General features: G+C 38.4%; 1 protein-coding gene across 1 annotated transcript; it reads right to left on the bottom strand.

The window, feature by feature from the left end:
* Positions 1 to 329: 329 nt before the first annotated feature.
* On the bottom strand, positions 330 to 23,435 carry CCPG1 (cell cycle progression 1). The gene is made up of 9 exons (XM_054388258.1): positions 23,368 to 23,435; positions 20,131 to 20,202; positions 14,305 to 14,419; positions 13,379 to 13,458; positions 12,929 to 13,133; positions 8,093 to 8,347; positions 4,895 to 5,013; positions 2,438 to 3,840; positions 330 to 519 (listed from the first exon to the last, which is right to left on the bottom strand). Exons 2-9 carry the CDS (start codon positions 20,188 to 20,190, stop codon positions 339 to 341), a joined length of 2,418 nt encoding a protein of 805 aa, XP_054244233.1. The 5' UTR covers positions 20,191 to 20,202; positions 23,368 to 23,435; the 3' UTR covers positions 330 to 338.
* Positions 23,436 to 26,026: the final 2,591 nt, after the last annotated feature.

Here is a 26,026-nt window from a genome sequence, read left to right as displayed (position 1 = left end):
AAAGTTAGTATATCAAACATTGGAGTTAATTATTGGTACGTTATGCATGACTCAAGCTTGAGCTACACTAATGTAATGCAATTAAGCATATTTTTCATACACAAGTCATTGCATGCCTAGTTTCTGTAACAATACTGCTGACACCCAAACTCATCACTTCCAAAGAACAGTTAAAGCAACAGTACAGAATATGCAAATTAGAAAGCTTGACCTTTGCCTTTTAACAAAAGCGTAAAAATGAAATTTAGAGAAAAAGCTTGCATCTTGCTGCTTTGCTGAAAAACAATTACTTTCTGGAGAGAATGTGAATTCTAATCTCAATTTTTACCATAAATTACTCAATATTTTGGATCAAAGGGTAATTGCCCCAATTCTATTTCAAGGTTTGCCATGTGTCTTCCATTAGTGCGACCATGTTTGTGCCATTTACCTTCTCTTTTAGTACGGTGGTGGTGCTTCTGAGCTTGTTTTTCATGTCTGGAATTTTCACTTTGTGTAAAAGAAGGTCTTTTAGGTCGACTGCAAGGAATAAACAAAAGCTTATTACTACTCTTATGAAAGCACCTCTAAAAGCATTTTGAAACACAATTACATTGTCAAGAACAGCTTTTAACCTGCTGAGGTTGACTGAAAAGAAAACAAAATTAGTCTTTTCTTTTGTAAGCAAAATAGAGGGGGGTGGTATTTAAGTCATCAGTAAAATGGTTTATTTAAAAGAAACAGTTTTTAAAAAATAAAAACGCTCTGCAGCTGGTTGCCTGAAGTTCTTTTTAAAACAAAGCTGTTTGATTATCCCTACTACAATGTTTGAGTGAGATATTTCTCTGTTTTTCAGTTATTTTATTACATTCAGTTTTATAAAAATGAGAACCTTACAAACCTTTAGGAAAGCATGCTTTGTGTGAACATGGGTACTGCAGAAGTTTTCCCCTACAGTAAGTACAGTGAGAGGGGGCATTGGCAGAACACTTGCTCACTTGCTGCAGTTTTTCATGCTAACAGTCCCCTTACACTACATGCTGTTACCACATGACCAGCATCCCTAGCGTTCTGCTAAGCTAAGGCTATTTTCATCCTCAGTATCATACAAGCAGTTGTATAATACTATTAATAAATTACTTTGAATTTTTTATGCAAACTGAAGTGCTGGAACATTAAATATTTATTTAAAAACAGTACATTTTAATAATAAATTACTAAGAAGTACTTGGGACTATAAATAAAAACATAAACCTTGTGTTTGCCAAAACTACACATTAAAATAGCTGCTTGGTAGCTGGTAAGAATATTATCCTCACAGTTTAACTTTGAAAAGAAAAGTACTATCTCACATAGTATTTAGTAAACCCAAAGTACTAAAGTATTCAGACTTCCTGCTGCAATAAAACATAAGAAATAATAATACAAGTACAAAAGAAACTTGACTGAACAACTGACTAAATACTTAATAGGCTTTGCACTGAATACCAGCACAGGGAAAAGATCTATTATGGCTCGAAGGAGAACTTGTGTATTACAAATAATTTCATGTATGGCATTTTTACTTACCTGAATAAACATTAGCACAAGAGACTATAGAGCAAATTTTGTAATAGCAACAATACTAAAAGCCACATAAATATATAGATGTTCCAGAAATAGTAAGTTCCACCCAACATATTAAGGCTGTTTTCTTAATTTTCTTTCACCAAAGGCTATGCAGTAGAAACAGTCCACAATATATATAGCTTCACTGGGCCAGCCAGGCAGCACAGCACACAACTGCTCTATAGAAGCCCCAAGAATACCATTAGATCCAGGAAAGTAACAGGAAGCAATTTATGCCAAGGACCCCTGTAAGCAAGTCTGAACAAAATTCAGTCAGGGTAAGGATCTGAACTAAAGCCTGCCATTGGAGTAGCTCTGCTCTGGGCATACAGATTTAACACAGTATTACGCAAAGCTACAATAGAGTAGTGGAATTCCTGAAAAAGCCAACAGGGAATACACCTGCCAGAACTGGACTGTGAGACTGCTCAAATATATCCCCAAAACTTTCTCATTAAGAGAAGGACAAGGAAGTCCTTATTAAAGCTTTTCCTGACATAGTTACTCATTCCATCAGAAAGGCAATCGTAACTGTTCAGTTTAAAGTAACCCTACTGCAGTTACAGTTTTCTAAAGAACTCTGTAGAACAAACACAAAGACTGTGCTCTGTACAGTGGATGTGTAGTGCTGCCCAAACTAATACACACCAAATTGATAGGTAAGATACTACACATCCACTTTATGGAACACAATCTAGTATTTTTATTGAGTCCTAAAGAAAATCTAGCATCTATACATAGTCATATGCATACACACTAGAAGACCACCTCTTAGAACAAGGATATTTGCTGTCTTTTTTATAAAGACTACTTCGTTATGTCAGTAAGTTCAGGAAACATGGAAACAAACCTCGGTCCATACTGGGGTGAATTATCATAATGAAAGTAGTATCTATAGACGTATTTGTCCAAATCTTCAAAAATATTTTCATTATTATTTTGGTATTCCTTCATATCTTCCAGGTAATCCTTGACATCGTTAACAAAATCAGTGAAGAGCATCTGGTCATGTATAAATAGCCCATTGTGAAAAAATTTATTGATGAAATTTTCTAGTTCTCTCCAGTGATGAAAGTTATGTACAACTTGCTGCAAATATTTTTTCATTAGCCGATTAAATTCATCCACCCTGATAGGATCTGATACTCTGTTAAAGAGACTAATGAATTCTTGATGAGCACATTCAAAAATACCAGAGCAGCCCTTTAGGACAAACTGATGCTTTCTGTTACACAAAGGATCACTGAGACATTTCTGTGAATCTGTGTCTTCTTCAAATGTAAACTGACGTTTTCTTCCATCTTTGAATTCTTTTGACATGTAAGGCCCCCTGTAATGTGTGTGCTTCAGGTTCTCATAAGAGTTATGTTCTCTGTAAAAAGTTCTTGCTTTCTTTCTTGCCTCGTGTCTTTTATCATTTGATGACTTCTCCTTTTCATCAAAGATGTTTTTTGTGGTATCTTTGAACTGTCTGAATGTAGACTTTACCGAGTCAGAGAATTTTTTCAGGTTTTCTTTCACTGCTTCTTTAGCCTGCTTAATCTTTTCTTTATGGTGTCTTACAAACTCTTTTGTGGAATTTTTCATAGCATCGAAAGTTTCTTTAACTGAACCAAAAAATGATTCTTTTGATTTCTTTTTAGTCTTACTTTGCCCTTTAGCACCTTTCTTTTGTCCCTTTTCATTAATTTCTTGTTTTTCAGTTTGGTCTTTTGCTTCTACATACAACTTCTCCCATAAGTCAGAGCGTTGTTGCTCAAAGTTTAGCTTTTTTTCTAGTTCTACTAGTCTTTCTCTCAAAATTTCTATTTCTTGATTTTCTCTTAATGTATCGTCATCATTAGCACTGTCAGGTGTTTGACGAGAACTTAACTGTTCCAGCTGTTTTTTCAGAGCTTCTGTAACATGTCGTTCTTTGTCCAGTTCTCTCCTTAACATCTGTGCCTCTGCAAAGAGTGTTTCCTTTTGCCTAAGAAAGTTGTGGTTTCTTTGCTTTTCCTCTTCCAAATGCTCCCTTAGTTTCTGATTTTCCATTACAATAGACTCAGTGCTAGTGCCTTTATCTTCCAAGTTTCTAATTTGTTGTCTTAGCTTCCTTAATTCTTCCTGAAGGGAGGCCAAAGCTTTTTCTTCCCTTTCTAGAGATTCTCTCAAGTGCTGATTTTCAGCAGCAAGACTTTTTTTTTGAGATTCAAAGGATTTCTTCTCTACTTCAGTAGAGGTCAAACACGTGGAAAGATCTCCTTTGAGAAACTAATAAAAACAAACAAAAGGAACAAAAAAATAGTACAATTAATGAAATTACCATTTCAGCTAGAAACATGAAAGAATTTACTTGTCATTTTGGATCCAGTGACACATGTTGTGGCAAGATGAAAAAATAGGACTAGTTTATCTCATGTATGCACGCTAACACTTTCTGGGCAACAAAGATGACATGATAGGCTCCCTCTTCCAACCAGAGGTCATCACCCCTCGTTTGTACTGGCACGACCCGCTGAAAGATAATAAACTGAGTACATGAACTGGAACATCGTAAAAGGAAAATGTGCATGGTCGCTGTTGATTTATGTTCAGCAAACTGGGTTTGCAGTTTACAAAACCAAATACATCAGCTGAAGGAAGACATTCAGTGGTTGGGACTGAAATCTAGGAACTGATTTTGAATCAAATTTGCTGGTGAAAATACATGTTCATGTAACTATATCCTAAGAGACAAGGATCTCCCCTGTCTGTTGGCATCCTTGACAAACTCTAGAACTAGATATAGAGAATTACATATAAATGCTACTAATCAGCATTAAAAAGAGACACGAAGCACTCCCTATAATCTCTCTGAATGATATAACAGTAAAAATACTAAAAAGTATTTTTAGGTAAAGTACTAAAAAAAAAATAAAATAAAAATCAATAACCATTGACAGTTTAGAAAGCAAATTCAAACAACATGTGTGTAACAACCTATAATAGATTTTTACCAGCATGTTATACTTCAATGTCTTTATTAGTGACAAGCTGGCATGTCATTGGGCAAGAGACAGGCTCTGTGTCCAGATAACTTCTCTACTACATACATAACAAATAGCATGTTTAAACACATTCCAATAATAAAATTTGATCAAAATATAAAATCTTTGTCAAGAATTTGGGGGAAAGGAAAATTACATTCTCATAAAGAAATTACTTAAAAAAAAAAAACCACAAAAAACCCTCAACAAGCAGATTTGGGTGATAAATTTATTTCACTGTGTAAATTGCCACATAATGATAGTATAACCAAATGACTTCCAGCTAAGCTCATACCTACCCCCACTTTATGATGCATTTTATCTCCTTGCTCTTGGCACTGGTAAAGGTCATCTTTCATATCTTTTAATTCATGTGTCTTTGTCACCAGCTGCTGACGTTTCTGGATCTGTATTGTACCTAAAAAGATGAAAAAAAAAAAAAAAAATCTTTCTTGTGTTATTCTGATTTACATTAAACAGAGGAAAAGACAAACCTAAACATCTTCATTTTCTCTATTTCTAAAGCAGTCTTACCTTGCAGCTTCTGCCAATTACTTACTATTAACTGTTTCACTGCAACGAAATAAACATTGTAAAACCAGACTGTTACATACTGATTCTGTTTCTTCCAACAAACAATTTCTCAGACCCAAAAATTCACTCTGTTACACTGTCTTTTATTTGAGGATAACAAATTAAGAGATTTTGGAGCACACAGAGAAATATATTAGATACAAACCAACAAAAGTTATGCAGGAAAGGATGTGTGTAATTTTTTTTGTAATTTTGTTAGTAATATGCAAGTCAACTAGGATAAAAAAAAAAAGAGACCATTATTCAAGACACACGTTATCCATTTCAGAACTACAACTACTATTGTTAAAGTTATATGAATAAGAGGATACTGGCAAAATATTTCAACTTCCATGCAGGAACAATGTCACTGCAGACTGCTCACAAAGCAGCAAGTATTTTCAGGTCCTATCTTGTAATTCAGTTAAGACTGAAGAGGAAGCAAATATGGTGCCTTTCCATTGTCAGATTAAATAAATAAATTAAATTAAAAATCTTCATTCTATTAGTCATTATTATGTATTATACATATTACATACATATATTATACATATTATGTATTATACATGTATACATGTATATTATCATGTATTATACATGTTCTGTAAATCCTAGTACTGATGTAATTTATTTCTTTGAAGATTCTCTTGTATTTCGAGGAGGGGGTGACATTTTATTAAACAGAAGACACCCTACAAATGGAAAAACTGTCCAAAAAAAGGGAGTAATTTCATAAAAAGTAACCCTTCCACATAATTAGCCTAGCATTAAAAGACTTCTGTGAAAGACGTTTGTTTCAAGATGAATCACAAAAATGCAAAGTAGTCCTCTAGGGAGATGATTTCTCTTTTCAAGTTTGTGTTTAAAAATAAAAAAACTAAGACAACAACAACAAACACAAACACCAAAAAAGACAAAGCACACAAAACCAAAATGAAACTCAGGAAGATGGAAAGCAGAGTTTAATATCCTTTCCGTTAGAAAACTTAGTTATAAACACAACAAAATTCCACTTGAAGCAGCAGAGTTGCCTTCTTTCTGCTGAGCATGCTGTAACTGTCATCAGTGATGCCAATTTTTGTCCATTTAATCTGTACACCTGAATAAGTCAAAGCGAATCCCTTAATAGAAGTATGGCCCAAATGTATTTCTCATCCATAGATCTCAAAGTTCTTTAAAAGGACAGCTTTCATCATTAAGCCAACTGAAAGCTCAAGACACCACCACAAAGTACTATCAAAGACTGGTTAGTCATTGTGCTCCCCTCTGCTTCTAGCATGGCAAGATACATTAGTCAGTTTTTACACCAGCCACCACTAGCTGCAGATACAAAGTAAAAAGTATTTTACAAACTGTATTAGTCATTCCTATAATCCTGCACACAAGTGGATTTTTTTCTAATGTAAGTATGCACACATACGGATGTGTGTGTACACATACACATGCACAATCTAAAAAGTAAATCTGAGGGAAAGCAGAGCATCCACAAAACATCACTCATGACACTCACCTTCAGGTTTACCTAAGAACAAAAGATGACCAGGGTCAAGTGAAAATTAGTTTAAATGTCAAATTAGGTGTCAAAATGTAGACCCCTCACAATTAGTCAAAAAATCAAATTCATTCAGAATCATATTCCCAGTCTGAAATTGAATCACATCTTCTTATGAAAGCATACCTTCATATATAACATTACTCAAGACAAAATGACTAAATATAAATGCCCCCTAGCATTTTTATCACAACACGTGCAGCTTACAAGATCAGGACTGCACAATGTAGATTTAGATCTGGAATGAGTTCTGCTGTTTTTAGTAATAATCTGTGTAGTGCTTAACTTCAGGCAATGCATTGAAAAACTGCTGTTATCCTGGATTCCCTAAGCCACTCTAGAATTGCAGGCAAGGACAACTGAAGCATATTTTTCTTCAAAGGAGAGAAAAGACTACTGATAAAATGAACTCCTGTAAAAAAATATGCCTTGCTCTTACATTTAACAGATGAGTACACATGTGACAAAAGGCTGAAATAACTCTCTGAATGCCCTTAGGAATGGTAAGCACTATCACAAATCTACTCCAAAAAAAATACGTGAAAAATGAAGGGTACACACAAGAAATTTTTATCTAGAAGGACAATCAAAAATAAATTTTTTTGTTTACTTTAACTTTCAAGTAGTAGATAATAAATACTATTGCACTGCTGAAAGGCCTCCCTACATATTACCCATAAATTATCAGCTGCGTTTTCTCATTTTAAGTCTAGATTGTTGTGGCAGTTTAGGCTGGGTGCCCCCTGCTACTGCCACGTGTTACACCTCTGGTGTCTTGAATGTCCACTCAATAAGGTGGACACAGGAAACGGCGTATTTCTACCCATAAATCCTGCACCCTACAGATCCATCTGCAAAGTCATTCTCTTTCTCTTTCTTCCCTCTCTGCTCCCATGGGAGATCCTCTCTTATCGGGTAACAGTGGGGGAGTATCCTCAAGGCCTCTTAGGCCTGTCTAGACCTAATGCCAGGAGGAGAATGGAGGGGGGCCAGTCTCAGACCTGGCCAGCCTGAGACTTGCCTAGCAGTGGGAGCGGGGAAGAAAGAGCCCTGGGGGTTTTGGGTAGACCCTCAGGTGGGAGAAGGGAAGGATTGGGAAGCTTTGGGAATTATGTGAGGGGCTCTGTACGCTTTGGAATGTTCTTTGCCACTATGCTTCGTAGTGTTTTGTAGCTTCACCAATTGCTTTTCCATTTAAACTTTCCATCACTCTTCAATCCATCTGTATGAATGTCACTCTTTTGTCCCTCTCGGGGCAAGAGAGGATCTGTCTGGCCTCAAACCAGGACAATTGTTAGCAAAGAAGAAAAAAACCCAGTCACAATAAAGTGGTGCTTGTTAGATATCTAAGATGCTGATTCTACAAACTCACCATAGAAGTGTCCAAAGCCCATGCTGACTGCAATCACCAAAGCTAATATGATGCATCTGTTAAGGCCACTACTGAACTGGCGTTTGTGCTGCTCTTCTCTGGGAGATTCAGATTCCTGTTCAGGAGATGACCCACCATCAGCCTCGGAGCTAGAGATCAGCCTCTTCTTAGCACGACGTTTTCGTATGGTGGGACCAGACTGACTGCTAGCTTCATCACTACTTGATTCATCGTTAGTAGCCTGAGACGAAAAAACTGAAAACCAACATAAAGCAGTCTTTAAAATGCATTAATAATTGCTTTGAATTTGAGTATCAAAATCCATCATACTTACACAAAATATATTTGGCTTTTATCTTAGAAAATACCAATTCAACGAAAATTCTCAACATGTAGTAGTTTATGCTGGATATTATAGAAAGAATCCTTGACCTCCAAAATTACAATTATTTAAAGGAAAATATTATCAAGAATTTACCAGCAACAAACAGTACAGCACTTCCAGAAACCTTATCATTCACTCATTAGAAAGTGTTTCTTTCAGACAATTCTGACTCTCAAAGCATCTAGATGTGCTATCTCTGCAAGTTCTTATCAAGTAGAAAGGTTAAGAATTCAGCTCACTCTTATAGAAATCGAAACTACTCTATTACTCAGTAAAGAGCAACGCAACAGCTTGCTAAGAGAAAGCTCCTAAGAAGTAGAACTAGTTTACTTTTAATATCTACCATATACTACCTATTAACATCTTTACTGCCCTTTCAAAAAAGCCATTTTCACACAGGAAAAGAATCACCAAGCTGCTTCTGTGTTTGTCCCTTCCTGATACTCTAAATCCTTCTATTACCTGACTCATGTGTTGCAAGATTGACTTGGCCAAGATTTCAGAGTCTCACAGTATATCGGAGGTTGGAAGGGACCTCAAGAGATCATCAGGTCCAACCCCCCTGTCAGAGTAGGATCACTTAGGGTGGTCCACACAGGAACGCATCCAGGTGGGTTTTGAAAGCCTCCAGAGAAGGAGACCCCACAACCCCCCTGGGGAGCCTGTTCCAGTGCTCTGTCACTCACTGCAAAGAAGTTTCTCCTCATATTGAGGTGAAATCTTCTATGTTCAAGTTTGAATCCCTTGTTCCTTGTCTTATCACTGTGAACCACTGAAAAGAGCCTGGCCCCCTCTACTTGACACCCACCCCTCAGATATTTATAGACATTGATCGGATCCCCTCTCAGTCTTCTCAAGATTAAATAGCCCCAGGGGTCTCAGTCTCTATTGGTAGGGGAGATGCTCAAATCCCCTAATCATCCTCGTGGCTCTGTTGGATTCTCTCCAGCAGGTCTCTGTCTCTCTTGAACTGGGAAACCCAAAACTGGACACAGTATTCCAGGTGTGGTCTCACCAGGGCAGAGTAGAGAGGTAGAAGAACTTCCCTAGACCTGCTGGATACACCTTTCTTGATACATCCCAGGATCCCACTGGCTCTCTTGGCCACAAGAGCACATTCTTGTTCCATGGAGAACTTGCTGTCCACCAGCACTCCAAGGTCTTTCTCTGTGGAGCTGCTTTCCAGCAGGGCAGCCCCTAACCTGTACTGGTGCATGTTGTTATTTCTCCCCAGGTGTAGGACCCTGCACTTGTCCTTATTAAACTTCATGAGGTTTGCCTGCACCCAGCTCTCCAGGTCACGTTGGATGGCTGCACAGCCTGACGGGGTGTCAGCCAACCCTCCCAGTTTTGTATCTTCAATGAACTGATGTTTTAAGAAAAATTCTAACTGGGGTGGGGGGGAAGGAAAAAGAATTCTTCTATAGCATTTTTCTAAAATGTTATTTATGATGCCATTTGTGTGTTGATTTTCCTGTGGCCCAGAAGCCATATATTCTAGCTGGGAAAATAACAACAGAGCTGTAATTGCTTGTTGCTATTACCAGTACAAATGCCTGCTCCACATACTGCCCATAAATTTATATAATCCAGTATATAAGCAATGATTATTTAATCTCCCTCCTTTGAAAGCATTTTCCAGTGTAAGGCAACTATCAAGGGAAGCAGCAGCAGGGTGAAAAAACTTTCAAGTATCTATGTTCATCTACCTAATTCACATGCCTGAAACAGATGTGATCAATGAAGCCTCCAGCACATGACAAAGTGCTCCTGCTTGGACACTAAATTCGATGCCTGCAATTACCCAGTGCTAATGGCCCTTCTAGAAATATGGTTGTTCATTCTTGTATCAGAGATCATCACTCAAATGTAAACCTATAGAGTTACTGTCCTTGGAACACTTTACTACTGAAAATCATTTGTTTGAGAGAAGCCATGCACACATCACTGCACAGACAAGAATGCTAAGCACCACCAGCTGTTATCTATGAAAAGCACTACCAATTAAGATTCTTCACTTAAATTCCAACTTAACAGAAGTGATTACATCAGGCCTAGAAACGATTACCAATTAGTAGCTGAATACATGTTTAATATCTGACTCCACGGACAAGCAGTATGTCAGGTAATGAAAGATAACTTCCCATCTTACAAAAAAAAAAGTCCATTTTAGCCAATCAGTCAAACCAGACTGATCAAGTATACATTGCAATAGAGACAAACAACCTAACCAGCTACTTGACATGCAGATTCTTCATTTATACAACTTAGCAGAAAGGGACATTACTTTGGAATCAGTCATTTAAGCAGATGACTACTTCCCCTAACCTGGACAATAAAAACAAGCATTCAGAAATTAAGCAGGAGAGGCATTTTTACTAGAATGCAGAGATCAGACATTAGAAAGGATTATACAGGAGGTACTGAGTAAGACAGGTGTTATTGTTGTTTATTTGGGGGTTTTAGGTTTTTTTCTTTTTTCAACAACCCAAGCAGTTAATGGGTATAGAATATAAAAGTGGTTAAGAAGCAAGCTGCTTCTAGTCAAATGGGAAATACTTGGATACAGACTGGGCAGCTAAGACTAGGAAAAGAAATAAAAATTAGACAGTCAAAGTCAAGAGAAAAATCTGTAAGACGCGTAAGAGTCGTTCATAAACACTTACTGGTAAGTCATCAACAGCATGACACTTTGAGGCAAAAAAAATGACACTACTGCCTTACAGCTGCTGTAAGAATTCAGTACAAAGCAGAACTAACATTCACAGAATGAAAAGGAGCATAGATGAAACAAAGTGTGACCATAACAGCAGTCAAAAATTCTAGCTTCTGTTCTGAAGTGTTAGACCTACATCAGAAGCCAGATGAAGTAACAATGTCAGCTAAGAACGTGATTTTTCCTTTGCTGTTTCTGCATAGACACAATTTAAGCCGAGATGCAGCATATTTCACTATGTGAGCACTTCTGCTAGTTATCTTCATTCACAAACACTGTTAGATTGTTTCTGTTTGCATGGTCAAGACAGCCTAAATAGAAATAGGTTTGTAAGTAAAAGTAGCAGAAAATCCTTGAAGAACATTCTAGTATCTACATTAGGAAAATCTAAAGCTCATTCTCTTGCAACACAACCGAAAACCCAATAATAAGTGAATGCCAAAGATCCCCATTGCCAAAAAGTGGTATGAAAATTTTGACTGCCAAAACTTTATTTTAAATGCCAAAATACTGAACATATTTTCTATACTACTTGGTCTATCAAATGCATAGCACTAAAGATCATGCTGAAATCAGCTTAAGTTAGGACGAAATTCTTTTTGCCAATCACACAGATTTGGAATGAAAGAAGAACTATTCATGTGAATGGTTAAGGATACACACTAAAATGCATTACAGACCTTACTGATGCCCATTCCAAATGCACATGCAAGTTTAGCATTTTACAAAACAGACACTTTAGCCAAGTTCTTTCAGCATCTGTTTGGGATGTCACTACTGTAAGACCAAGTGAGATTGCTACTGGTAATTTTTTACGAACACTCCATGCAAGCCTTAAGCAATCAGCTTCACACAAGCTGATCAAATTTAATCACACCACCTTGGAAAGGAAGACTGCGAGACACATGCTCTTTCACCTCATTTCCCCATCCCCTTACACAATCAGGAATCTTCCTCAGCTTCTCCAGCAAACTCACTTTTGCATACAAAAACATGGAGGGAAAAAGTAGTCATTTTTAGAAATCAGCTCTAAAACAAAAATGCAAGTCAACTCAATTAAAAATTATCTGGAAGACTTAAAGAAAGTGACAGCTTCGTTATGAATCATAATTATCATAATTAATGCTAAGCTGTCATTTTCTGTTTCCAGTGGATACTATATAGATATGAGCATTTAAGTTTACTTTATTCTACTTCTATGATAAAACCGTACTTTAAGAAAACTCCTGCTCCTGCAATAAACTTACTTTCAGTATCAAAAAAGTGTTGTAGAGCATAAAGAGAACAGAAAATATTACAAATAAGGAGATAAACAGAATTTAAAGGGAGAGTAAAGAACTAGAGAAGAGTAACACAACAGTAAATTTTATTTGGGTTTGTGGAGGGGTGTTTGCTTTTAATTAGCCAATTACTTATATCCTTTCTCCTGAATATCATGCATTGCATATTTCTGCCAAGTACTGGGAGTATCTTAAATATATTTAAGATATTTAAAACAGCAAACACTTTATGGGTGAGAATGCTTCCAAATGGAAGATTGCAGACATATTTTTGACAAAGTTTTAGTTAAGACAACTAGCGTTATCCTAGATACTGAAAATACTTGGACATGTACTCAACAAGACATTTTTTTTTTCCCCTGTCCACAGAAAAGAAGGTTCTCTAAGCAAAGATTTTATTTTTTTTTCTTGGGGACATTTTTGCACACAGTTGCCTAGTACTTCATTGACCTTACCAGTTTCTAGATGGGAAAATGCATACTGACTGCTAGAGGAGGAACCCATGTTAAAATCTGAAATTTGAGCCTCTTCAGTCTCAGTTGGAGCTTCTTCCTGACTTTGGGTTTCTTCTGGTTTTGGAGCTTCAAGTGTAACAATATCAGAATCATCACTAACAGTTCCAATGCAGGACACATCATCAAGGATTTCTACTTTCTTTCCCTAGGGAAATGGACAACATAAAAAAATGCAGATACATACAATATAAAGTAACTAAAAAAACCACAACCAAACAAACAACAAAGACACAAACATAAAAACAAACAAGCAAACAAAAAAAACCCTACCAAGAATTCTTAATGCTTCCAAAAAAAAGGAAAAAAACCCATCAGTCTCTTAATGCCTTCAAAACATTGCTTGGCATTGTCAAATGGGGCTTACAGAAACTTCTGTGTAACAAAATTTACCTCTGGAACTGTCTGTGTCTCCTCAAAAGCAGACAGAGTAGTATCTACCACTGGTATCCCTCCATCACTGTTGGCCTGAGCTATATAAAAAAAGATAAAAAAAAAAAAAACAAACAAATGAAGAAGGGATTAAAACTAGTAACCATAAATTATGCCAAATTTTTAATAGCACTCTAACAAACACTAGAATCCAACTTGTCATTCTATTATACAACGGTTTGAAGGACACTTAAATTCAAATGCTCATAATGATCATAATGCAACTAACCTATAAAGGAAAAGCACAGTTAGATAAAAAAACAGCACTATACTGTAAGCTGATACCACAATACATTTGTATGCTAAGATAATTAAAACACTTTCCAGATAGTCATTGGTGTTTGAGTGCCTATGATTGTTTTTACAAGGAGAGGTTATGCATGCAGAAACACAGGCAAGCTCAATTTAATCAAGTGCACACTGAACTGGTTACATCTGTGTTCTCACACCAATGTTTATAAATGCAGTATTAAGCTTAATAATTAAAATAAGTGGATTTGCATTTTATTAGTATGCACCAGTTGTACCCTTCCAACTCAAGCACAGTGTCACTACATTATTTTTTAGCATTTATGGTTCCTTCCAAATTACTCTTATTTAATCTATGACATCATTAGGGAATATTTCTTTCACAAATAGCACTTCTAGAAACTTTCTTCCAGCAACACCAGTACATACTACTCTAACATCAAAAGTATTGTAGAATGCCTTTCACTTTGTCAATTTAATCTGTTTCAAGAAAATACACTTCTATGAAGACTGAGTATTTTCCATAACACTGATGAAGCAAGTACATGAAGTATACAAACTCCAGTAAAAATGCAAATTTTATGCCAGTGCAACAACAGGTATCTATTGTATGGAACTGCCCCTCCTTAATACCCTACCTTGCAAATCAATTGGTTGCTCCTCTTCTTGCAAAGCTACATATTCTTCTGAAACAAACTCCTGGCTGTCATTTGTACTTCCATTTTCTGAAGTCACCGTCTCTATGTCAGAACCCTGGAGTTGAAGAGTTTTAAAAGAACATTATGGTTACTGGATTCTCCATCAATAAAGCAGAAGGAAAAGGCTACAAAAAATCCAGAATATTAATAATAGAAAGAGAAGAGAAAAATAACCTTTAAAACTGAAGAAAATTTTAAGCAAATAAAAGCAAGAGAAATACCAAATAATTAACTACAGGGAAACAACCGTTTGCAATACTTATGACCACAACTGAAAACAAGGCCCCTCAAGGTGGGGAGTGGGAACAACACACAATTAGGCATCAATTAACAACTATGCTATATATTTTAAATAACTATTTTCTATTAGCCTTATTAAATAGAGTTTGTAGAAACAGGAGATTTTCAAGTTAGTTTTGAATATGGGATCTATTTCTTGCACACATGTCCATGTATTGTATCTGAATATACACACCTTCCACAAAAAAATGGAATCTCAAGAGTACCACCATGAACTCCTAATGAAGTACCAGTAAGTATTACTACTAGAGCGAAAAAAAAAAAAATGTGTAACCATACTCCACCTCAATTCCTGTCAGCAAACTTGAATGGCTGTTTTAGCAGTACATCTCTGACACCAGGAAAACAAATATTTATACAATCTCTAAATTGGATTTCTGCCTTTAATCCAGAAAGGAGCCTCAGTTATTTAGTCAGGTGTCAGCAGCAATCTCAGAGCAAAACACAAACTGAAGATAAACACCACTTGGAGCATGCAGGGCACTGAAAGCAAGTAATATGGTTAATCACTAAATACTTAATCTTCACATTGTCATTTTTGTTTAAAAGAATTGATGGAACACATGTAAAATGATTAGAAAACTACAAGCATGCAAAACAACTGAAAAACACTAAGTCACTCTGATCCATAAATAACTTGAGCTGTTTTTGTAAACAGAGAGAGTTATTTTTGCACCAGCAGGTGTGAAATTACAGTAGTAGCAATACTTTCACATCAGTTCCCCTAGATGCCTCATTTCAGGACTTGAGCAAACATGCACACTTTTGTTTTTAAGAGGAGACTGTACTTCAGGAATATTGGATACCTCAAAATGAGTTGGCACAAGACATATTCTAGAGCCATGTTAGAGAGTTATGTTCCTTTTAACAAGAGCTTCCAAATTTAACTGCTTTAGTAATTTGACAAAGACATTGTGTTTTTTCTTTAAACTACAGAACAAACACAATTTTCGTCTCAATGGTTTTGTGGAAATTTGCCGTTCAATTACAAGTAACTTATTAAAATCTGAGTGAAAACTCAGGAAAGAAAACACAAAATGATCTGAGGCCTTTGGTTTGGTTGGGTTTTACACAGAAGCATACGGATTTACTACATGACAATTGTTCTCTGGTGTAATAGAACCATTACTTTAAGTTGTAAAGAAGAAAAAGAATAATTAAAAAAAAAAAAAAAAAAAAAAACCTTACTTTGCCCAGGCTCTACATCAAGGCAAACACAGGAATACAGCTTAAAATATATTAATGTTTTAGCTAAAATACCAAGAAACTGAATTGGCTGAGTACAAGGCAGGCCATCTTTTGTAAAACACATGCAGCCTGCTGTGGTTGTCTGAAGTCTCTGGTTTGCTTCATCTGTGGCTAGATCTATATCACCCTTCCATTTCATCAACAATAAAGGGGCTGAGAAAGGATATTGTTTCCTTACTCCTCTTCGTACACTTCTACACAAAATTACTGAAGCTCTTAAGAGCAGTCCAACAATACACAGCATCACTTCTCTGTTCAAAGCAGATATTGCATTCAGAGCTGTCTGCAACCACTCTAGCCAGTTGCCATTTCTTGCCACTCTTAACTCAGTGCCTTCGTAAAATGGCAAAACAAATCCAGAAACTGATTCTGCTGGGTCATCATTGATACAAGTTGCAGTAATACTGTAGTACTCTAAGTCTGCCTAATTCTCATCTCCACCCCTTTCCTAAATATCCAAATCATCTCTCCAAAGTGTACGCAGTCTACATGTTACCTCCTTCCCAGATACCAAGAGCAAGAACCATACCTAGCTACTCCATCCATTCCACTTTCTTCATACTTCTAAGCAGGGAAGAGTAACTAGGAACAGAGAACCTCTGTACTCCAGAAATCTGTCCTGCTTTGGCTAGACAAACCCCTGTCTTCTCGTAACATTGTATTATGTTAATTTATTTAGACTACGTAATTCACTGTCAGATACAGTGTAAAATAACCATCCCAAGTATGAAAATGAAGCCTGCAATTCACAGCTGAACAACCCAACTGTTGTAGCCAACTCCTAAACCCTTTCACATTTGTTAAAAGTTTGTAATGTGCACTTCTGCATTGCACTTGGTCTTGAGAACTGGAATGAGTGAGTTTTCTGTTTCTTTTTGTGACAGGATTCCCAAGTTATTATCCAACCCAAAACAAGAAGTAGCTTCAATCATCTCTTGTTGCCAACAGAAATTAAACCATAGCCCAACATGTATAAGCCACAAACCATGTATCTTGCTTTGGAAACTAAATGGAGCTTTCAAAACTTGAGTACCAGCTTGTAATGGCTTGCCTTTTCAATCACCCAGATTTTAATTATATTCTGCAAATAAGGGAGTGTGCAGTGAAGGAGAAGCAGCTGATCATTACCCCAATCTCTTCCCACTATATCCTATTTTTCTCCTAGGAATGAAATATCTCAAGTACTGTTCCCTGAAAACATTTAGGGGCAGGCAATAAGAAGATACAGACAGCAAATACGTGGGTGTCATTCCAGGAAACAGTTAATCCATTTACTCTGAGGATTCTGATTCAGTAAACCACTCAGTTTACAAAACAATGCTATACCCACATGAGAGCCAAGGTCTGAAGAGATAACAAAAGTCCTCAGGAGTAAAGGAGAAAAGAATATTGGAGGTCTACACTAACAGTTAGGACCTCTAAGGGCCAGCCTTTTTCACTGCTAAGGGAAGTAAGATAAAACATTAATCTTCTCTAACTTCAAGTGTGTACACACGGGCAAATTGTTAAAGCACCTCTACAATCAATATAGTCAGTGGAATGAAGACACCAAGTCATTGGATCAAATAAAAGTGCTGACCTCAGCACAAGAATTACTGCTCTCTCTTCCATTGATTGTATTGATTTAATGCATACACTGCCACCTCAGAAACCATTATCAGATTCAGACACCTATCCTGTAGACACCTTGGAAATAAATCCCATCCCAACAGACCTTCAATTGCTACACTTCTCTTCTTTGGTCTCAACCTTTATCCTATCATGAATTAAAAATTACTTGTATTTTAATAAAGCCATTGTCACTTCATACAACTAGTCAGGAAACAGAAACATACCAATTAAACCAGGGCTACATAGACAAAATAGTGACTTCATAAACAGCTATACCCCCAGACTTGATCAAAGAATGAGGGAAATCTAGCACTTCATCCCAAATAAAAGCATGCATAATAAATGAAGCTACAGCAGAGATCAGCAGATGGCCAGAAACACAACTGAAGCCATACAAATTTGATAAAGCTCCACATATCAACTGAGCATGCCTTGCATGTAGCCCTTTCCACCCACTGCCACACAATCTACCATCACAACTTCCTTACACAACAGATCACTCTTCAGCAACAGTTTGCCTAGTGGAAAGAAACCATTCTCTTAGTTGCCACCACTAGCTCAGCTCTGCACTGCCTTACAAAGTCCTCTTCCAAAACATGCCAGCATCCAAGTTATTTCTATATATTTTATGCCTGCTTGAACAAAAGGGCTAAGGAAACTGAAAATGCTAATGTGAATTTGTGCTAAAAGCTGCTGCAAGTCTCCTGAAAACACAGAAGAAAGTCACTTCAAAACTCAATCCTTTTCACAGAATTCCTTACCATTTCAAAGGCTGTTACAGTTTTCCAGACCTTCAAAGTGCAAGTGTAGCAAGCTCTCAATCATCACCATTTTAAGCTCAGAGAAGGCTGTAGTTCTCATTCCTGACCTCACATTCCAGGAGAGCTGTCCTGCCTTACTATCATCTTCATTTCCCTAGAAACTGAATAAAATGATGGCATTCCTTTACTCACTGCAGCTTCCCCTTGATTCCACTTGAGGCAAGAAACCTCAGGAAAACTTCAGCATCTCAGGTATGGAATAATTACATATTCTCTATAAAATGAACATCCCCAAGTGATTTCCAACCAGTCTTTGATTTCTGAAGACCTCTGAACCCCTGTATCTTTCCTTCTCTCAATGCAGAAGAGCATACTACAGAAATTAGTGTTTAAAATTGTACAAGTAAGACCAATAGGCCTATGAGCTTCTTTCTCTACCTACCTATATTTTCAGTAAGCAGAGCAAGGCAATACAAGATCAGATGCAGCATATCTCACAGCTATCTTTATGCCAGTTCTCAACCTCCTGAGCTCAGTCAGGGTCTTAACTCAGAGACAGACTATTCCAGTCAGGAACCAAAGCAGCTAGTTAGGCACAAACCTTTATCATTTTTATGAGCCCTTCTACTATTCCAGTTACAGAGTATAAACTTGTCTCTACTCTATTTCTTTCCTAATAGGACAGACAGAACGTAAGGACAGAAGGCTGCTCCTTAACAGTAGCTATTGAAACTAGGATCAGATACTTTAGTGGCAGAAAAGATGTGGAAAAAATCATAAAATCATTCCCTTCTGCATGAGATATTTTTAATACCCATAATTCCTAATTGTTTGGTTTGAGGTTTTGGTTGTCATTTGTTTTGGGCGGGCTGTTTGGCTTGGGGGGGGACTGTTGTTGGTTTTGGGGTTTTTTTTTGGGGGTGGTCTTTGAAGGGGAGAGGATTGGAGAAAAAAGAAGAAATATATTAGCAGTAACTGACAGGATACACTGGATGTCAATGTTTTCAGGACAGATTGAACAGAGAATAACATCTCATTAAAATTCCAGCAATTCTTCAAAGTAAAACAGCTGTAGGAAAAACCCTATTCTTTTAAGTAACAAAAATTCTATCAGCTATAGTTGTGGTGGTTTGGTCCTGGCTGGAGGCCAAATGTACACCAAAGCTGCTCTATCACTCCCCTTTTCTTAGATGGACAAGGGAGAGGAGAAAATATAACAGAAGGCCTGTAATAAGGTATAAGCAATTTTAATAACATGAAGCACAAGCAAAGGCTGTGCACAGAAGCAAAAGCAGAGATGTTATTCTGTACTTGCCGTCAGCAGGTGGTGGTCAGGCACTCCCGGGAAGCAGGGTTCAGATGCCATGGATGAATATCCCCACACTTCCTTCTTTTACTTAGCTTACTTATCTGAGCTGACATCATATGGCATTGAATACCCCTTTGGCCAGTGTGGGTCAGCTGGCACAGCTGTGTCCCTTCCCAAGATCTTGCCCACCCCTCAGCGCACTCTTGGGGTGGGAAAATGTTGGAAAAGCACAGCATGGGTGCTCCCTCAGCAGTAGCCAAAACACTGGTGTGTTATCAACACCCAGGTACAGCACTGCAAAACACAGCACTAGAAAGATGCTCTGAGGAGAATTAACTCCAGCTCAGCCAAACCCAATACAATAGTAAAAGACAGATGGTTTTAAACAGTAGGTTTAAGCTGTCTTGTTTATAAATCTCTCTTCTATATTTTCAGTTGATATGCCAGCTCCACACAAAACAAAAACTATAAAGTTGAAATAAGATTTTACTGCATACAGCTAGTCTTAAACCAACAGAACTTTTATTGATTGATTACCTCATGATTGATGACAGTCCAGCCACATGATGAATCGCTGTCACTGGAATTTTCAGACATTTTCAAAGCACGCTGCAAGTTAAAGTAGAATCTTTTAACATGCAAGATACATTAATTTCACTGCTCTCTTGAAAAAAAAATAAAGGAAGCAGAAGATCCATATCACGTTACTCAACACTATGCTAACTTACACCTGGAATTAAAAAAAAAAGGATAAAACAAGAGTTTAGGAAGAAAATATATTCTTTTGTACATATTTCTTATTTTTGCATACTTGGAGCAAATACAGTTTTGGTAGGTACTTAACTATTTTAGCCAGACAAAATGCTCTTAAGAGTACCTCAATAAAACACACACACAAGGCTAGCCAATAAATCTATAATGAAATTTAAAACTTGTCCGTAGCATCATTGTTTAAAACACAGTTCAGTAGATGAAGCAATTTCTGAACCACTACATGCACAGAAGCTACACTTTATTTAAGAAGAACACCATGGGGTTTTTGAGAAGAGATAAAGTAAGATCTTTTGGAACCAACACTCTTCAACTACCAGGCAAAAAATGCTTCATGTTTCATTAACTTCTTTCATGTACTCTCAAATATAGTGATTCTGACTAAAGTTTACAGAACACCTGGAGATTACAAAACCAAGAAAACCTTAAGCTACAAATTTTATTTGTTGCAATACTTCCAGGTGACTTTGGTAGTTATTTTCAGATGATAGCTGTCTGGCTTCAGCCAGATTTATCTTGGGGGAAAAATAAAAACCTTTCCCAAAATAGAAACATTTCTAGTCCGTTGTGTGTTACATTGTGCATCCAACGTAATAAAAAAGGAAAAGAAATCATGGTTCAATAAATCTTCTATAAAATGATGATTGACCAAACACTGAGAATTTGAGACAGCTGCTTTATTTCCCATATGTAGCTACTTCCAGTAAGAACCCAGAGAAAGGTACCTATTTGTTTAAATTTATTTACATCATTACCAATCCTGTCTTTACTCCCTATTTGTTAACATAGAAAACATATGCAAACCTTGAATCAGAACACGTAAATATGCCAGTGTGCCTAAAAACGTGCACAACAAAATGCACAACTTACAATTCCATTTAGCATAGTAACAAAATACAGTAAACATTTGTCTCATATCTCTGCAGTACGGCAGTTAGCATCTTTTTTAATATATAATGCTTTTCTCTTATCAGTTTTGATTAACATAGGTGAGGTTCCTCTGTAAAAAAGGCAATGGTGACAATATCAACCACAGCTGACACAGCAAAAACACTCATTTATACTCAAATAGGTATCAAACTTTCAGAGAAACCGGATTGCCATTCATTATAAAGCCCTTGATTCATTATGGCTGTCACTTTCCTTTAGATCTTTTTTCTCCCTTTCTAGCTCTTTTCCTGGAATCTCAGCTAGGGGACATCAGGGTTGCAGTAGGGTAGGGAGATGGGAGTTTTTTGGTTTAGATCTGTTGTTTTTTCTTAACTCCTATTGCATTCAGTCAATTTTTTTTTTAATGTGTATACATATATATAGAGGTTTCTTTAAAATCATACTTCTTCAATCATCAAAATAACTGCCCAAATGGCAAAGGCTGCATTCCACAGTTCTCCTGAAATAACATCTTGTTGCTGTCATTAAATTGTTTTGAATTTGACCAAGCATTCAACAACAGTATTCCTATCAGAAGAAAGTAATTACCAGCAGCAGAACTTGCCACCTATCGAGAAACATTGCTAGCTATGTTGCAAAACTGGCAACAGATACAAAACAAAGGGAAAAAAAGTAATAATAAAAAAAAAAAAAGTAGCTTTCAGCATTAAACTGACATGAAGCCTACAATCAAAAGGATGCTAACAGGTTCTAGTCTAACAATACCAGGGATAACTTCAGGATACAGTAGAGCACGCCACATCTCCTGTATGTCAGGACAAGACAGCAGGAAAGACTGGAAGAAACAAAGAAAACATCATCCCACACACCTAGCAACACTGCTCTGCCTTCTCACTACCTTTATTGACATTATTTTGCAAAAGAAAGTTATAGTTCAAATTCTATACTCCAGTTTAAACTGCAAAGCTGATTCTAGGCCCATGTATGTCCTATGTTCTCAGTGACATCCTCTTTTCAATTTCTACCTAGATAAGTATTATTGTATTTTCATAGTTCAACAGTTATGCATTTATGGGAGGGAGAGCGTGGCCAGGGAGTCAGAACTATGAATTATTTTTCTAACCTTAGCAAAATGCAAACCAGAACTCCAAGGTGTAAACGTTTACAGCCATATGTATTGATGATCATGTAATACCAAGTCATCCTACAAATCTATATAAAAATAAATACCACATCCTATGCATCCACTGTGATGCAGAAAAAATACAAGTCTCAAAAGAGTAACCATTCCAGTCTAACCAAACCTAGGTGTCTTCAATCAGGTAATCCTAGACTTTTTAAAAAACACACAAGTGTTGGCAAAGATGAATAACAAGGCACCAATGGGAAACAGTGCTCTTTACAGTTTGCTGAGTTGTCATTCCAAGTAAAACCTTGCAGTTGTCTTCTTCTTTATTGCACATTAGAAATTAAAGAATATTACAGTGCTATTGTACTTGAAGGTTTTCATGCAAATCTATTATTTCTGCTAAGCGTTGCAATTTCTTCCTTAAAGTAATATTCTTCTTGATTAATATGTTTATCAACACATAAAGACTATTTCCTTGCTACAATTTCCAGCAAGGCAAATGTGGCTTCTAAAAGCCAATGCATCCCAAAGCTGGGAATCCCCTGCTCAACACCCATTGCTTCTCTCTCACTGCTGTTACTGCATCAGCAAGCAGCAGGGTGCCGTAACAGTTAAAACAACAATAACACCATTTATGAAACAGAACACCTTGCATCAGCCGGAGGGACTGAGGCAGATGATGAAAGAGAAGGAAGTTGGCAAACACCAGCGCCAGGGCCTCGGCCAGGGTCAGGGCGGGCGGGCAGGCCGCCCGCGGTGCCCGCTTGGTCGCCAGAGAGTCGCGGCCATCCCGCCGCGCCCCAGTTACTTGCTCCCTGCGACCAACAGCGGCTGCCTCAGTTTCGACGTCCCCAAGCTTTGCCCCGCTCCAGGCAGTCTCTCCACACCCTCGTCCGCCGCGCTCCCCGGGAGGCTGCGGTGCACCAAGACCGGCCGGAAGACGACAGATACCCCAGGGCCTGCCCCACCGCCCCGTCGCCTACCTGAGTGCGGTGCCCAGCGGGGCTCCACACAGACGAGGAGCAACCGGCTGCTGCCGCCGGTGACGCTGTTAAAAACAACCCCGGGCCGCCCCGGCGGCGCCTGCGCAGGGCGGCGGCGTCCCGCGGCACCCTGGCGAGCGTAGTCCAGGCCCCGCCGCCGCCCGCCGGCCTTTCTCCACTTGCCAACTACAGCGCCCAGAGTGCGCCGCGGCGGGCGGCCCGCCCCGCCCCGCCGGGCGGCCGGGACTCCCGCTGCTATGGCAACGCCACGCCGCTGAGCTTAGGCCGAGCGCCCACGGCGCCCCTGCACACCAGCAGGCGGTAGGGACGAGCCGGGCTGGGACAGTAGCGCCGAGCTTGGCCTGCCTGAGCAGCGGACGGCGGAGGGAGCGAAGGAGCTTCGTGGAGAGGAGGCGCGGGCGCAACTGGATAGGGACGAGGGCTGCAGAGCGGGCTTGCGAGCCGGTCGGTGACGGAGCTTGTTCATGAAGGAGTGAGCTCGGAGGCACCGACCGCGTGGGGAAAGATTTTTTTCAGGTGTAATCACAGGATCACACAATCATAGAATGCACTGGGTGGAAGGAACCTTTAAAGGTCATCTACTCCAACCCCCCTGCAGTGAGCAGGGACATCCCCAACTAGCTAACCAGCAATGGACAGAAGCACACAGAATTAGACTGGTGGGGGCTGGAAGGGACCTCTGAAGATAACCTCGTCAACTCCCCGCGTTAAAGCAGGATCACCTAGAGCAAGCTGCACAGGAACGCCTCCTGGTGGGTTTGAAAATCCAGAGGAGACTCCACAACCTCTCTAGGCAGCCTGTTCCAGTGCTTGGGCACCCTCAGAAGAAAGATGTTTTTCTCCGTATTCAGACAGAACAGGCTCATTAATAAGCAAAGCAAAGGAAAAGTCAGAATGCCTTACCTGATTTTTTTTTTTTTGGTAAACCAGCAACTTGGCTGTCTTCATCTCTTCCACAACTGAGAAGCACAGAAAAAAAGATTTCATTGCACCTCTGAAGCTTGCTCAGCAAAACTAAGGGATGTACCTTATTCACTGCAGTTTTAGCACATGCTCATCAACACCGCGTTAGAGCACTTTCCATGATTACTAAGCTAAATGGGCTGTCATGCTATTTATCTCCCTGCAGAGAGAAAAAAAAATGCACACATGTGAACATGATTGAGAAAGACCATTTGATGATACACTTTTCTCAATCAGACCTAAACCCATAAAACTTTCAAAACTACTATCATAAATGTGAAACTCTAATTTTATTAAAAGAGTTAAGTGCAAGAGACATAGGCCTGAAAGCTTATTTGGTTTAATTAAAGTATTTTCTGGTTTTAAAAGTCAAGTCTCCACATTCCTGTATTTCAGGACACTAATACCAACTTAATGCATGTAACTTTGATACAACGTACACACCAAATCAGCTCAGGTACTGAAGTCAGAAGTTTAACATCCATTTGCTCACAGTATAATCCAATTAAACAGGCAGATACTGTTCATGCCATTCATATTTGCTTCCTTAACATCTGAAGAAGTCACTCTATTTCATAGCAGTGGGAAAATACGCCTGTCTACATCAAAAATAGCTTTGAGTAATTACAACAAATTACTACAATACAACTAGCCTATGCAGACATTCACAGACTTTCTAACAGGCTCTGGAACCAAAAGAGAAAATCAGGAACTTCCAATCAACATCTGCTTCTTTGAATCTTCTTTTTGCCATTGTCAGCCTCCCCTCCTCATCCCCCACTACCTCTCAGAAAATTGCCATGTTTTGGCAAACATACCAGTACCCTCACAACTGAGGCACTGAAGTTTCTGCATTGGCCTCCTTCCATCTGCTACAAACACAGTATTCTCCCATTGCCATGCAGTAGGTACCTGTAGGAAAGAAGGAACAGCAGCTACTTCAGACATTTCTGACTCACCTCAGCACTGAACGGCTGTCAATAAAGCAAATGGAAGCAACACTTGCCACCTTCTCCCTGTTCCAAAAGTGTAAAAATTACACAGAATAACATGTATCTGCATAATAAATATTCTCAAGATAGAAATCTGTCATAAATGGTATTCAGGAGACAGATGTGGAAAATTCATCACTAAAACTGCTACTGAAAGGAGTGTAGTTGAAATGGCCACAACGTGGACAGAATGCTTCACACAACAGAACCACTTCAAGTCCAGTGTTTCAGGTTGTCACCATGTGCTGGTGTTGACTGGGACAGTTAATTTTCTCATAGTAGCTGTTATGGAGCTGTGTTTTGGATTTGTGCTGGAAGCAGTGTTGATAACACAGGGATGTTTTAGTTACTGCTGAGTAGTGCTAACACAAAGCCAAGGTCTTTTCTGCTCCTCATACCACCCCACCAGCAGGTAGGCTGGGGATGCACAAGAAGTTGGGAAGGGACACAGCTGGGACAGCTGACCCCAACTGACCAAAGGGATGTTCTATACCATGTAGCATCATGATCATCATATAAAAGCTGGGGAAGAAGGATGAAGAATGTAACATTCAGAGTGATGACATTTGTCTTCCCAAGTAACCATTATGTGTAATGAAACCCTGCTTCCCTAGGGATGGCTGAATACCTGCCTGCTGATGGGAAGTGACAAATTAATTCCTTCATTGGCTTTCCAAATTAAA

Source organism: Indicator indicator, chromosome 16 (genome assembly GCF_027791375.1).
Source record: "Indicator indicator isolate 239-I01 chromosome 16, UM_Iind_1.1, whole genome shotgun sequence".
Lineage (NCBI taxonomy): Eukaryota > Metazoa > Chordata > Aves > Piciformes > Indicatoridae > Indicator > Indicator indicator.
This window is presented reverse-complemented; position numbering and strand designations above follow the sequence as displayed.